Source organism: Lontra canadensis, unplaced genomic scaffold (genome assembly GCF_010015895.1).
Source record: "Lontra canadensis isolate GAN:19392208 unplaced genomic scaffold, GSC_riverotter_1.0 scaffold17, whole genome shotgun sequence".
Taxonomy (NCBI): Eukaryota; Metazoa; Chordata; class Mammalia; order Carnivora; family Mustelidae; genus Lontra; species Lontra canadensis.
The window spans coordinates 26,012,180-26,026,278 of record NW_022631011.1 but is presented as its reverse complement, the minus strand read 5'-3'; the positions used below and the strand labels follow the sequence as shown (position 1 = coordinate 26,026,278).

Here is a 14,099-nt window from a genome sequence, read left to right as displayed (position 1 = left end):
TTTTTCAGAGGTTGGCTATATGATGTATGATATTTTAACAATGTGGAAGTTGATATGAGAAGCTAGCGATCTTCTATTTAGCCAGACATTAAAGAGATTTGCAAAGATGTAAACATCACTTTTCTTACTGAAATAGTTTTGTATTTGGAAAAAATATATACTTATGCTATTTTTGTTAACATGTAAGGGGTTATTATTATTTTACATTCAATGAATGCATAATTAAAAACTTTTCAGTTTTAATATCTAATATGATTAATATCCATGAATACAGCCCATAAAATAAAAAGCTCTTTGGAATCTTAATATTTAAGAGTATAAAAAAGCCTGGGCCTAAAATGTTGAACTAGATGATGGTTCCCCCCAATTTAAAAATGCTATGGTTCCATACTATCTGAAAGCTAGGTGTAGAATTTTTAATCTATTCACTTATAACATGAAATAGTGGTCTGAATGTGCTGATAGATCTCTTAGCACTATCTAAAACAGATATAACCATTTCATCATTTAAAACGGAAGAAAGCTAGCTTATAATTTTCTTTTGTAAGAGATCATGCCATCCAATTTTTTTTTAGAATCCCTTCATTAAAAATAATACAAAATATCATTACCTTTTACCAAACACAGAGACTTTTCTTTCAGATGTGGGTTTGTTTATATTCAACTTTCCAAAGGTTGGTTTCTCTTTGCTTTAACAAAATGAAAAAGACAAACTTTAAAAAATAAATATAAAAAAATTAGTTTAAGAAATTTTTGGAAATATGTTGGAACTAGCACCTCTTTTCCGTTACCTATAAAAATAATTCAGAATAATGAAAAAAATATATTTTTTAAGATTTTATTTACTTGACAGAGAGACATAGCGAAAGAGAGAACACAAACAGGGGGAGTAGCAGAGGGAGAAGCAGGCTTCCCACGGAGCAAGGAGCCCAATATGGGCTCGATCCTGGGATCATGACCTGAGATGAAGGCAGACACTTAATGACTGAGCCACCCAGGGGCCCAGAATCATGAAAATTTTTAGTAGCAATCATAGCTGTTAAAAATGGTATAGGCTAATAACATGCACAAGTACTAATGCTAAAATGTTAAGAAGAAAGTAGAAAAAACCATTATCTACATTCTCATTTCAGTCATTTTAACGTATGTACATTTATGGATAACCTCAAAGGAAAAGAATTTAAAAATGGGTATCTTCAATCATAGGATGATAGCTACATTTAACATTTTTCTTTTAAGGCCTATTGTATCAGAATGCAACTACACCTAAGAACATACATTATGTAAATAACAAACCCAAAACATTATCAGTGACATATTTCAATATAATTCCAGGCATAAATCTTTTAGTGTACATAATGTGTAATAATACAAAAAATTTCTGATTTCAGAAGTTAAAGATACAAATAATTCAAATTTCTAAAAGTAGCTGAGGCTTATACAATGTAAACCTAAGTAATTTAAGTACAGTTAGCAAGTAACTTGTACCTTGGTATCACAGGGTTGATAAAGCCCTCAGTGGCTTACAAACAGCCTTCTTTTAATTAGAACAAAGTTAAAGAGAAAAACTTGTTTATGATAGTAAAATTATATACCACTTTCCAGTGAATACTGAGAAAACAGTTTGGAGAAGTAGTTCTGTAGGCTCTTCTAAACTGCAGCTTATCATCAAGCAAATAAGTAATAACTCTGGTAATTTTGCTAGTTGGATATACTTCAGTAAATTCAAAGTTCTAGCAATAAGCTTGAATTAAGCAGGTCTCGAATAAAGGAGGAAAATAAGAAAAAATGCTGAAAGGGAATTAACAGTCATTTTTAGGAGTTGCTGGGCAAAGGTTGTAGCTTTGGAATTTTAAGGAACAAATGAGATAAAACACAATAATATGCCAATTTTTAGCCTTCTTTAACCCAAATTAGGTACTAATGTGAACAAACAAGATTCATCAGAACATCATAGTACACTTTTATATTAATCATCTTCACAGATTTTTTTGTCCAAGGCAGGCATGAGGACTTACGTTTGAGGGGTATGGAGGCCTTGTTTATTGAGATCCTGAGACCTTAACTCCTGCATGGAGAGTCGGCCAGCACCACCGGTGGAAACTGAACTGCGCTTCATGCTTACCACCTGCATTCATGAATGAATTCAGTATTAAAAAATCTTTCCAGACACAGATGCTTCATTAAGCACCAGCTGTTCTCTTCATCCCCAAACAGAAAGCAACCAAGCATTGTTTCTTCAAGATCATCTTTCCCTGGGCCCTCTTGTTCATATAACGTGAAGTCCTCATTTGCAGGGAATGTGTATTTAACTTCTTTTAAAAATATTCAACACACACGAATATTTACTAATAATTTGGGAAAGTCAGAGGCTACCTGACAAGAACTACCTCCAGATGTTTCCTTGGGGCGCCTGGGTGGCTCAGTGGGTTAAAGCCTCTGCCTTTGGCTCAGGTCATGATCCCAGGGTCCTGGGATCGAGCCCCGCATCGGGCTCTCTGCTCAGCAGGGAGCCTGCTTCCTCCTCTCTCTCTGCCTGCCTCTCTGCCTACTTGTGATCTCTGTCAAAATAAATAAATAAATAAATAAATAAATAAATAAATAAATAGATGTTTCCTTTACTTTGGTCTTAGAGAATACAGCTGTTCTGTTTTCTTTTCCTAATCTCCATCTCTCTTGCTCTGTCTTTAACCCACTGTTTCCCATTTATATTTAATTAGTGCCCCTCTTACTTCAATCTCCCTTCCAACAAAGATCAATTATCTGGTCCACAAAATGGTCTACAGGCTGTTTATTTCTCAGAAAATTAACATTTCCTTCATCTCTACTGAAGCAGTTGTCTCCTAGAATACTCATGATTGCAAATCTTTTTTTTTTTAGATTTTATTTATTTATTTGACAGAGAGAGATCACAAGTAGACAGAGAGGCAGGCAGAGAGAGAGAGAGAGAGAGAGAGAGAAGCAGGTGCCCTGTTGAGCAGAGAGCCTGATACGGGACTCGATCCCAGGACCCTGAGATCATGACCTGAGCCGAAGGCAGCGGCCTAACCCACTGAGCCACCCAGGCGCCCGATTGCAAATCTTTTGATCCTACCTCATCTCTGTGGCATTAGACACTATACACCTAGATTTCTCAGGTCCTGTCTTGATTTCCAGCGCTGTGGACATTTGTGGTTATCCTGTCACTTCTCTAGGCTCTCCTTTGTTTTTTAAACTGAGTACACTCTTTCCATCTTGTTCTGCCACCTATTTCTTTCACATCTTTATACATGTCTGCTACGCATTCAAATTTCCCACTCACCTACATGTACATTCCAAATCTTCACTTAAAATGTAATTTAAGATTAAGACTTCCCTACACACCCACTAGAACGTTACACTAGTATCTCAAACGCAACACCTCAAACAGTTCTTCGTCTAGTCCCTCCTCTCCCTGCTCCCGTCAGTTCTCCCCCTTTCCTCCCTCCAGAGTCTCTGCTCCCCACCAGAGTGCCCTTAGGTCTCCCTCTTCTCCCCTGGAAGTTACTGTCAGTTGAAATTTATTGGACTCCGGGAAACTTGCTCCCCGTACAGACTCCGCCCGGAGGCTTCTCACAATGGCAGACACCAAAACGTTGCTCCTCAGGGCCTCTAAATCTAATCTGTTAGCGCCATCAATTTCTCCCTTATAACAGTTCTGGCGGCACAAAATTAACTCAAAGTCATTAATTACCTTTCTTCCAGTTTCGTGACACAACCCAGGGAACGAATTCCTGTAACCTGTGCAACTATTCACCGGGCAGGCCAACAGCCGCCGAAACACCCAACTCCTCCCTCCACCCGCCTTCGCAGTTCGAATTTTAAAATCTCCGCTGGCGTCTACGTCAACACGTACGTCGAACGCGTGCACAACTCTTCCGCGCCGCTCCCCGTCGCGGGAATTGTGCGTATTGCTGGCCGCCTGCCGCTTCGGTCAGCACGCTGGCGTCTCTGGTAAGTGCAAGCGTACCCTACAAAGTCTGGTCCGATTTCTAAAGTTAGCGCTGAAGACCTGGGCGCTCTAGGTCTCTGAGGAGCGGATGGAGAGCTCCAAATCGTCCTGGAAACGCTTTTTCCGTACAGCAACATGGCAGCGCCCGTTGGCTCCTAGAAAAATTTCTTTCCTTTGCTATGGAAGTGGCGTTTTTCATGACCACTCTTTAAAGGGTTGCTTCTTTCCTGATGCAAGTCTGGGAGACGTCGTGCAGTTTTTCTGACAGGGGATGCGGTGAGGTAGGAGATAGTGACTGCTGAGGGTGGGTGTCACCGGCTTCGAGGATCTAGCGGGTGTGGCGCCGCGGCCGCTAAGGATCGGGTTCGCAGTTTGCTCGCGAGGGTTTCACGGTCCTCTAGTGGTGGCCAGAGGGTAAAGCTATGAGGAACCCAACGGGGTAGAAGGTGGGTTTGGGTGTGAAGGGGAGAGGTAGAATAGAAAGGATTTAAGCACCGTAGTGTACTTTGCTAAAATAGAACTTCCCTGCTTCCTTGAGTTTAAACTCAGAGACATGTACTGCCCAATACCCGGAGAGTGGTGGCGGTGGGAGAAGAGCTTTGAGCCAGAGTCCGCATACTGATTCTTGGAGCAGATTCGCGGTTAACTAATTGTAATATTGGGCATGTCATCTTTTGAGTTTCAGTCTTCTTGACTAAATTTCTTCCTCTCACTAGCCATTACATTACCGCAAGTGGTGACTCTGAAGGGAGGACCAATACCAGGATTACCATCACTAATAGCATTTGTTTGAGCAGTTGCTGTGTGTCAGGCACTGGGCAGCTCTTAGATTATCTCATTTAGTTCTCTAAATTGCCTTCTGAGATAGCATAAAAAATGAATGAATTTGAGACTCGGTGAGATTAAATAACTTGTCCATGGTCACACTGCTGACACTACATGGAGTTAGAAGTTTGGATCTAAATGCTCTCTTACTAGCTGTAGTGTTAAAACACTTGTTGTGTCCTCCTCTTAAGTTCTTCATTATACTACATTTAGTAGGCAATACCCAGAACTTTACCTTTTTTTTTTTTTTTTTGGTAAAAAGGAGGTTTTGAAAAAACATAGTTGCTGAAGGAGGACTGCTCAGAACCAATAACCTTGCAATTTTGTTAGGGTTTGGTACTTCTGATATCTGTTAAAATTGCATTGTGCTCTGCCTAGACCAGTCTTTCATTTTGTTTTTCGCACTCCTATGGTAGCAGTGGTTAAGTGTGGCAGTGTTGATGGGCTGACTTGTTATGGCAAATGTGCTTTGAAAAAACAAGGACTGATCTGCTAACAACTCCTCTGGAAATTATGTGACCTCTCTAGGTTTATCTCATTAAAAAGGGTGAATTCACATAGGTAATGTAGTATTCTTTGCTTTGACAGAACACTCTCATCTTTAAGAATTGAGTGACTTCGTGACTTGGAGGATGTGGACCTAGTGGCTGGATTCAAGGACGAACAGTAGGTTGTATGGAGGGCCCAGGAGGATTCAGTTGGGATCCCAGAAATAAGATTATGTTTTAATGCTCTTTTGCTAAATTGGCTGAAAAGTTTGAATTATCAACCCTGTAATCAAAAGTTTATATTAAAACATTGCATTTTTCCTTAACATATTAATCTCAAATTCTCTTTTGTGTATATGTTAAGTTTATGTACATGCACATGAAATTACCTGTGTATGTGAAGTATATTTTTATTGAAATGCGGGACATTTAAGAAGTTCATCTGGAAAATTGGGTTTTACATCTAGACCCTCATATTTCCAGAGTTGTTTTTTTTTTTTCCTTTCTTTTTTAAGAGAAGAGAATGTCAGTGGTGCATCAGCTGTCTCCAGGATGGTTATTAGATCATCTTTCTTTCATTAACAACATAAACTACCAACTTCACCAACATCATGAGCCTTGTTTCAGTAAAAATGGACCCACTTCATCTGCCCACTTTGATCCTCTTCAAAAGGATTCTTTGATGTCTTTGGGAGCCTCTGCTACATTTAGTGCTTTTGACTCTACCACTAAGCCAGATAATGATGCCAGAGGAAATTGTAAAATCGTCATACAGAGATACGTTTTTCGATCTGAGCTATTTAATGTCACCAAACCTTATATAACCCCAACTGTTCACAAAGAATGCCGACAAAGGAATGAAAAGGAAGATCCAATGGATGGTGTTGAAGAAGAAAACTGCATTTCTATTGGGAAGGTAGAAAGTTTTAATACATTTTTATTTTTCTACAGAACATGCAGAAGAAGTTTATTATTCTAATATCTTAAATATCTTACAACTTACTAAGTCTAAAAAACAATCCATAAAGCATAGGAAGGTTTTAGTTATAGCCAATGTAATTTTTTTAAACCTTTATTTATGTATTTATTTCACAGAGAGAGAGACATCACAAGCAGACAGAGAGGCAGGCAGAGACAGAGAGAGGGGGAAGCAGGCTCCCTGCTGAGCAGAGAGCCTAATGCAGGGCTTGATCCTGGGACTCTGGGATCATGATCTGAGCTGAAGGTAGAGGCTTTAACACACTGAGCCACTCAGGTGCCCCAAGGCAATGTAATTTTTAACTCTTTCCTAATGTTCTACCATTCTTAGAAGACCAAATTTGCATATTTCAAAAGTAAGCAAAGTTTGCTCAAAAGTGAATGCTCTGTAAATTAAACAAAACAACAAAAACAAAAAGCCCTTTCTGCTAGTCATTTGTATTAATTGCATATTTTTAGAACTGTTTTTGTTCAACAATGTGCTGCTTTGTCTGCAAAATCCCAAAGCAGTTTATGGATTTTGGGAGATTCATAGAGACCTTTCCAATGGGGATAAGTTCATATAATGAAGTTTGCAGGAAGGGTGATATTTCATAAAGTTTCTAATAATAAAAGTAGAAAGCTACTATAGGAAATTGCGTATGTTCTTAAAGCATATGTATTTGTATATACACTGATGCAGTCTTTTGATGAAGTTTTAAGAATGCTATACTCAAGATCAAATTAATTATGCTTTAATACTTTTTATGTTTCTGAAGAGTTCAGAGGTGATTATACAAAGTCCATTTCAGATAGATTATATTAACATTTTCTTTGATAGAGTAGGAGTAACTTTATTACTCACCCACAAATATTTGAGATCTTTCTGTGTGCTGTTTTACATATAGGGATGAAACAAGATAAACAAAGTTAGTACCTTCATGGATCTTATAACTGAGATCCATGAAGAAAGATATTAAATAAGAAAGCATGTTGAGAATTAGAATAAGGAAAGTAATAGGGGTAATTTATTACATTGTTCTCGTTTCCTGAAATAGGACTTTTAATATTCTTGTAATTTCTTCTGTCTTTCTTTTCCTTTGGACAAATATTTATTGACCATTTGCTGTGTGTCAGTCATAGGAAAGAAAATATATAATGTCTGAGATTTCAGTGAAATATTACATGGATTATCAATACTATTACTAATACAGAAAAATAATAAGCATTTGCACTTCACTAAGTATGGGCATCTTTTAATGTTTTCACTATTATGTTGGATAAGTTTCTCATTTTAATATGGAAAAATGTAGATGAGTGTATGTAATGAATATCTTCACAAAAACTTACCTTAATTCTGATATGCTAAGGCAAACTGTTCAATTAGCTTAGTCTTCAGTCCATTTATTTATTTAGCCAGGAAACATTTATTGTTAGCCTGCTGGGATTATGCTACCATGTATGCACTCATGTTTCAGCAATAAGAGGTATGAAGTCCCTGCTCTATTTTGCACTGTCTTACATGTTCTTTTCTGTGGAGTTGTTAGATACAGAATGGTGTTAGTATATCTGATTTATACCTAGCCCTCAGATCAGTCATAAAGAGCTATTGAAAATGCAAGGGATTTTTAAAATGATAGTATATGAATAGTTCCTTTCCTCATAAATGAAGTTGAGAATTGTGTGATATATATCAGCTGATAGATGACACTAGTAATATACACAGTGTCACAGTTTTCTTGTGTTCCATGGATGTCTGTGCTACATTTTATCATTGGTACTAGTTCTTATTAATAGCAGATACAGGTTAGGTGACCTTATATCATTCATTAAGTTTGTAGTAATAACAATAATAATTAATAATAACAATACATAGTAATTTTTTTATTTGGGAAATCTTATTTCCTTAGTCCATACACTTTTCACTGATTTTGACCTTCCTTGTCGATTAAAGACTAAGATACACACTATGGAAAACGTGATAACAAAGAAATACTAATATATTTCAAAATATCAATATTGTGATAGATAGATGGCAACATAATTTTGTCTGTAATTTACTCTTTTTAGAAGCGTAAAAGATGTGTCGTTTTCAATCAAGGTGAATTGGATGCTATGGAATATCATACAAAGGTAGGTGTGAAATATTCATTGATGACATTGGAAGATTAATGTGAAGTAGTATAAATAACCAATATAAATAAGGATGTTCTTAAAAATTAAGCCATTATTTTGATCAAAGTTAGAATTTAATAGTGGAGTGATTTATTTTTACTTTTATAGTAATAAACAGTTCAATTTTTCTTAAAATTTTATATACTTCTATTAGTTTTACTATTTAACACAAGTAAACTTATACTATATTGGTTAAGTTTAGAAATTTGATAAGTTTTAAAGTCTCTTGTCCATAGGTAAGATGACTTAATAAGATAGTTGCAGAAGAAAGCATGAACGATGTGAAGGATGTATTTTTAGAGCATAACGATAAAGGGGACCTAGTAAAGAAATGAGAGGAAGCAGAGGGCACTCCAGTTTTTTAAGCTTTAACTCTCTTGATTGAAATGGGAAAATTGGGGTTGGAATTTGGCTTAGGAGGGACGATAGTAAATGCAGTCTTGGACATGGTGAGTTAATTTGATGATAGGACCTAAGATTTTTTCTCTTTTGTGTAGGAAGATATACATAATAAAATCTGCTGTTTTACCATTTTTAGATGTATAATTCAGTGGCATTAAGTACATTCACAATATTGTGCCATAATCACCATGCAACCATCTCCAGAACTTTTTCATCATCCCACATAGAATCTACGCTAGTTAAATAGCTCTCCATTTTCCTCTTCCCACAGCCCTTGTGGGAAGAGCCCTAACCTCTATTCTACCTTCTGTATTTTGCATTTGCCTATTAAAGGTGTATAAGTGGAATCATATATTTATCCTTTTGTTTCTAATTTATTTCATTTAGCATAATGTCTTCAAGGTTCATTACAGTATCAGAATTTCATTCTGTTTTAAGACTGAGTAGTATTTCATTGTATGTCTGCACTTCATTTTTTTTTATCCATTCATTTGTTCATGGACATTTGGGTTCTTTCCATCTTTTGGCTGTTGTGAATAATGCTGCTATGAATATTTGGTGTATAAGTATCTGTTTAAGTCTTGCTTTTAATTATTTTCGGTATATACCTAGATGAGAATTGCTGGATCACACAGTAACTTTATGTTTAACTTTTTGAGGAACTGCCAAACTCTTTTCCACAGCAGTTGCATCATTTTATATTCCTACCAGCAGTGCACAAGGGTTCCAGTTCCTGCACACTCTAATACTTGTAATTTTCTGTTTGCCTTTTCAAAAGTAAAAGCCATCCTAATAGGTGTAGAGTGATATCTCATTGTGGTTTTCATTAATACATTGGATTTTATGTGTATTGGGGAAGCTGAATACACAAGTGTTAAATCTTTCAATACCAAAAGTTTGCTGTAGTTTGTTAGTTTTCAAAGTATTTCTATTGCCTGGAAATGTCACTTGCAAGATTAAACTGCAGAAGTATGCAAAAATCCAGGGTATGATATAAGAAAGATTAATAATTTTAATATGTTAAATGAAATTAGAGAATAGAATTTCTTGAATTCATGTATGTACTCAGATCACTAAATACTTTTGACTATTAATGATAACTATAAATTGGGAAACATTCATGTGCTGCAGAATAGAATCAAACCCTTTAGTCATAGAACAGAATATTTATAAAATCAACTTTAGAACTCTTTTAGCTTCAGTAGCAAATTGGAATAAAAGTATATGGCCATTTTATTGTCAGTTAACAATTTTATAGGGATTAGAGTCTATTGGCAGTAATGGAATGTTTGAAGTTGGTACGAGGACTGTTAATAGACAAGATATGTAGATGACTTTAAGGAACATATATTAAGGAAAAGCCTGTAGTAGAACTTGTCTTATTTTCTTTACTGAATGAATCTATCTGTGCCCTTCCCTTTCTTCTTATCTAATTCACTTATTCATTTATACATTTATTCCCTCACTCAGTAAGTGCATTAATTCAGTTCACTTATAAATATTCATCAAGTGCCAGCTGTACAGCAGAGAGAGTTATTCCTGGGACTTCAGTAGAAATACAGATAAATACAGTGCTTCTGTTTCAGCACTTAGGTTCTTGAGGGACACCGATGATTAAGCTAAACTACTGTATATCATAAAAAGCACTATGCTAGGACAAGTCTAGGATACAGTGAGAGCACAGAGGTGGGCGTCCAATTTAGACCTAAGGATGGGGTGTCAAGGAAAGCTTTATGGAGGCACTAATTTTGTTTAAGTTGTGTCTTTGTAGTAGTCATTAGTCATATGAAGAGGGTGATGAAGAGTGATGAAGAGTGATTCTTTGAGAAGAATAGCATTTTTTTTTTTAAAGATTTTATTTATTTGACAGAGAGAGATCACAAGTAGGCAGAGAGGCAGGCAGAGAGAGAGGGGGAAGCAGGCTCCCTGCTGAACAGAGAGCCTGATGTGGGCTCCATCTCAGGACCCTGAGACCATGACCTGAGCTGAAGGCAGAGGCTTAAACCTCTGAGCCACCCAGGCGCCCTGAAGAATAGCATTTTGCTAAAGTTTAAAAACAAGATGGTATCAAGCTTGTTTAAGAAACTGAAAAAGGTTCCGGGTAGCTGGGCTGTGGAATGTGGAGAGGGTGGTTAGAGATGAAACTGGGGAAATAAGTCACAAATCATGAGATTTTACAAGACCATTTTTTTTTTTTTTAAAGATTTATTTATTTATTTATTTGACAGACAGAGATCACAAGTAGGCAGAGAGAGAGAGAGAGGGAAGCAGGCTCCCCACCGAGCAGAGAGCCGGACATGGGGCTCGATCCCAGAACCCCAAGACTGTGACCTGAGCCGAAGGCAGAGGCCTTAACCCACTGAGCCACCCAGGCACCCCTTACAAGACCATCTTAAGACATTTAGAATTAAGGGTGGTGGGAAGCTGTTGAAAGCAGGTGACATTTTACATTTTATTTAATTTATTTAATATTAACTTCATTTTTAGATAGAAAATGCATTCATTTGGTAAAGTTCAAAATCTACAAAGAGTGTATAGTAGGTCTTTCTCTAATCCCTATCCCTCAGTCGCCTGCTTTTTCCTCTCAATGTATTTGTCGAGTGGTGGTTGCGTTCATACATGAAATACAATTTGTGCATATATTCCCCTTCTCCTTTTTTATTTAGATGGTAGCATACTTGATACAATTTTGCACCTTCCTTTTTTCCCTTCAGATAGACATACTTTACAAATTGTTTTATGTCACTTGTCTTTTGTACTTTTCTTAGTCTTTAACTGTTGACATTTAGGTACATTATACACATGCTGTATACATACATATGTGTGTATCTGCAGGGTACATTTCAAGCAATTAAGTTGTTGGGTCAGAGGTTTGAACCTTTTGATAGATATTTTCAAGTTGCTGATATGGAGGTTTTATCATCTTATTAGCAAACCAGAAATGTATAATTTTGCCTTTTTTCTCACATCCTTACCATCACAGTATGTGATGTATTGTTTTTGATACTTGCCAGTTTGATAGGTAAAAAATAATATTTCAGTATGATTTTAATTTGCATTCCCTTAGTGTGGTTAAGTATTTTTACATACATTTAAAAACCATTTGTATTTTTTTAATGTGAACTGTTAGTTTCTTTTGTGTATTAAAATATTGTGTCCTTAATTTATAGGTGCTCTTTATATGTTAGGGAAACTAGTACTTTGCCTATGATATAAATTGCAAATATATTTTTATTGTTTTGTCATTTTGATTTTAATTATGATTTTTTTAACCACATACACAGTTTTGTATTTTTATTTAGTTAAATCTATTCATTTTTTTTCTTTCATGACTTCTGGATTTTTGAGTCATATTTAAAAAGGTATTTCTTCTTCAAGGCTTTAAAAGAATTTTCCCATGGTGGGTAAAATGAAAGAATTTTCCCATCTTTTTTCCTAGAACATTATTTCATTTCATATTTATATCTTTGATTCATTTAGATTTCATTGTGGTATAAAGTGTAGTAACACATACACATATGTATATGAGTTTGTTTCGGGACTTTGTCTTTATTTGTCTATCTTCCAGTCTCTTTTCAGGTTTTATAACATGAGTATGTTTTAATATTTGGTATGCTCATCCCCCTTTTATCCATATTTCTCTTTTACAGAGTTTTTGTTTTGTTTATTTTCCCATATGAATTTCCCATTAAGATCAATTTAATTCTGGTTAGAAAAAGAAGCAATTAGAATTTTTATGGTATCAAGTTAAATTTATAAATTATATTAGGGCCTACTGACATCTTTAAGAAGTTAATAACACAGATACGTCTTTCCATTTGTTTCAATTTCTGTTGTCATTCTATAAGATTTTCTTTATAAAGGTCTTGGCAGTTTCTTAAGTTGCTGTAGGTTTGTTTTTTTTTTCTTTTAATCTCTGGGTTTTTGAGGTAATACTTATAACTTCTGAAAATAGTAGTACTTTTAATTACAGCTTCCTAATTATTTTATCTCTAATTTATTTCTTGTTTGTAGATGTATAGGCTAGAAAATACAATACAATATTAAATCATAGATATGACAGTATACATCTTTGTCTTGTTCCTGACTCAGTGGGGATGATTTCATTACTAAGCATAATACTGGCTTTTGGACTGACCAGCAAATAGCATGTTAAGGAGTTTCCATTTGTTCTTTTTTGTTACTTTTTTTTTTTTAAAGATTTTATTTATTTGACAGACAGAGATCAGAGAGGCAGACAGAGAGAGGGGGAAGCAGGCTCCCCACTGAACAGAGAGCCTGACGTGGGGCTTGATCCCAGGACCTTGAGAGCATGACCTGAGCTGAAGGCAGAGGCTTAACCCTCTGAGCCACCCAGGTGCCCCATTACTTTTTTTTTTTTTTTTTAAGATTTTACTGATTTATTTGGGAGAGTATGAGAGAATGAGCGTGGCGTGGGGTGGGGGGAGCGGATAGGGAGAAAGGGGTAGAGGGAGAGGGAGCCTGATGTGGGTTCAATCCCAGGACCCTGGAAGCATGACCTGAGCCAAGGACACGTGCTTAACTGACTGAACCACCCAGGCACCCCTCCATCTGTTCTTATTTACTGTTATTATCAAACATGGTTATTGAATTTTATGAAATGTTTTTTAAGCATCTGTGGAGATTGAATAGGTGATTTTTCTACTAATATTTCCCTTTGATTTTTTCTTCATGTGTAACCATCCTTGTGTTTGTAGTATATATTCCAAATGACCAGCTGTCAGTGCCTCTCCTCTGTCAAAGATGCATGGTTAATTATCTCTCATTTGCCTGGTGAATTTTGAGGTTTCTCAGTCTGAATATTGGAAACAGGCACCATTCTTGGCCCTGTGGGAACTCCTGGCACTATTTCTTCTGTCCTTTGGATGTTTCTTTTCCTGGCCTTGTATAATTCCCTTATACATTTAAGCACATTAGTACTTAGGGGAATTTTTCCAGTGTGACTGTCTATGGATCTACGTAGTTCTCTCTCTTGTAGTTCTTTCCTGTCTGGTACCCTGTCCTATGAATTCTTGTCTTGACCTTCCTGCATTCTCTGCTTTGTCTACTCAGCTCTGGATTTTTCCTAGGCTCTGTCCAGATTCTTTGGCCTGGAAACTTCCCAGGCAGTTAGCTGGGGGCACTCATAGGGCTTACCTATGATTTCTTTCATTGTCTTTATTGCCTGATGTCCTGTGTCTTGAAAGCTGTTGTTCCTGAGACTTTATCTTAGTTGAAAGTAGAAATCTTTTGCTGCTTTTAATATTTTTTCTTTATCATTG

The 14,099-nt window shown here is 36.3% G+C and overlaps 2 protein-coding genes across 7 annotated transcripts in view; one reads left to right on the top strand and one right to left on the bottom strand.

Annotated features, from left to right (window-relative positions):
- Positions 1-3,783, bottom strand: part of NDC80 (NDC80 kinetochore complex component) — a 51,752-nt gene extending 47,969 nt beyond the window's left edge. The window contains exons 1-3 of one of the 3 annotated variants that reach the window (XM_032859813.1): positions 3,716-3,783; positions 2,019-2,130; positions 612-689 (exon numbers count right to left, since the gene is read on the bottom strand). In XM_032859813.1, the coding sequence (XP_032715704.1) occupies positions 612-689; positions 2,019-2,119 (179 nt within the window). In that variant the 5' untranslated portion in view covers positions 2,120-2,130; positions 3,716-3,783. Of the gene's footprint in view, positions 1-611; positions 690-2,018; positions 2,131-2,390; positions 2,421-3,712 lie in introns of those variants that run through there. The other 2 variants (XM_032859814.1, XM_032859815.1) reach the window with 2 other exon arrangements.
- Positions 3,784-3,899: 116 nt separating this feature from the next.
- Positions 3,900-14,099, top strand: part of METTL4 (methyltransferase like 4) — a 43,170-nt gene continuing 32,970 nt past the window's right edge. For 2 of the 4 annotated variants that reach the window (XM_032859818.1, XM_032859816.1), the window contains exons 1-4: positions 3,900-3,972; positions 5,384-5,461; positions 5,799-6,199; positions 8,311-8,373. In XM_032859818.1, coding sequence (XP_032715709.1) covers positions 5,807-6,199; positions 8,311-8,373 — 456 coding nt within the window. In that variant the 5' untranslated portion in view covers positions 3,900-3,972; positions 5,384-5,461; positions 5,799-5,806. Of the gene's footprint in view, positions 3,973-4,158; positions 4,252-5,383; positions 5,466-5,798; positions 6,200-8,310; positions 8,374-14,099 lie in introns of those variants that run through there. The other 2 variants (XM_032859819.1, XM_032859817.1) reach the window with 2 other exon arrangements.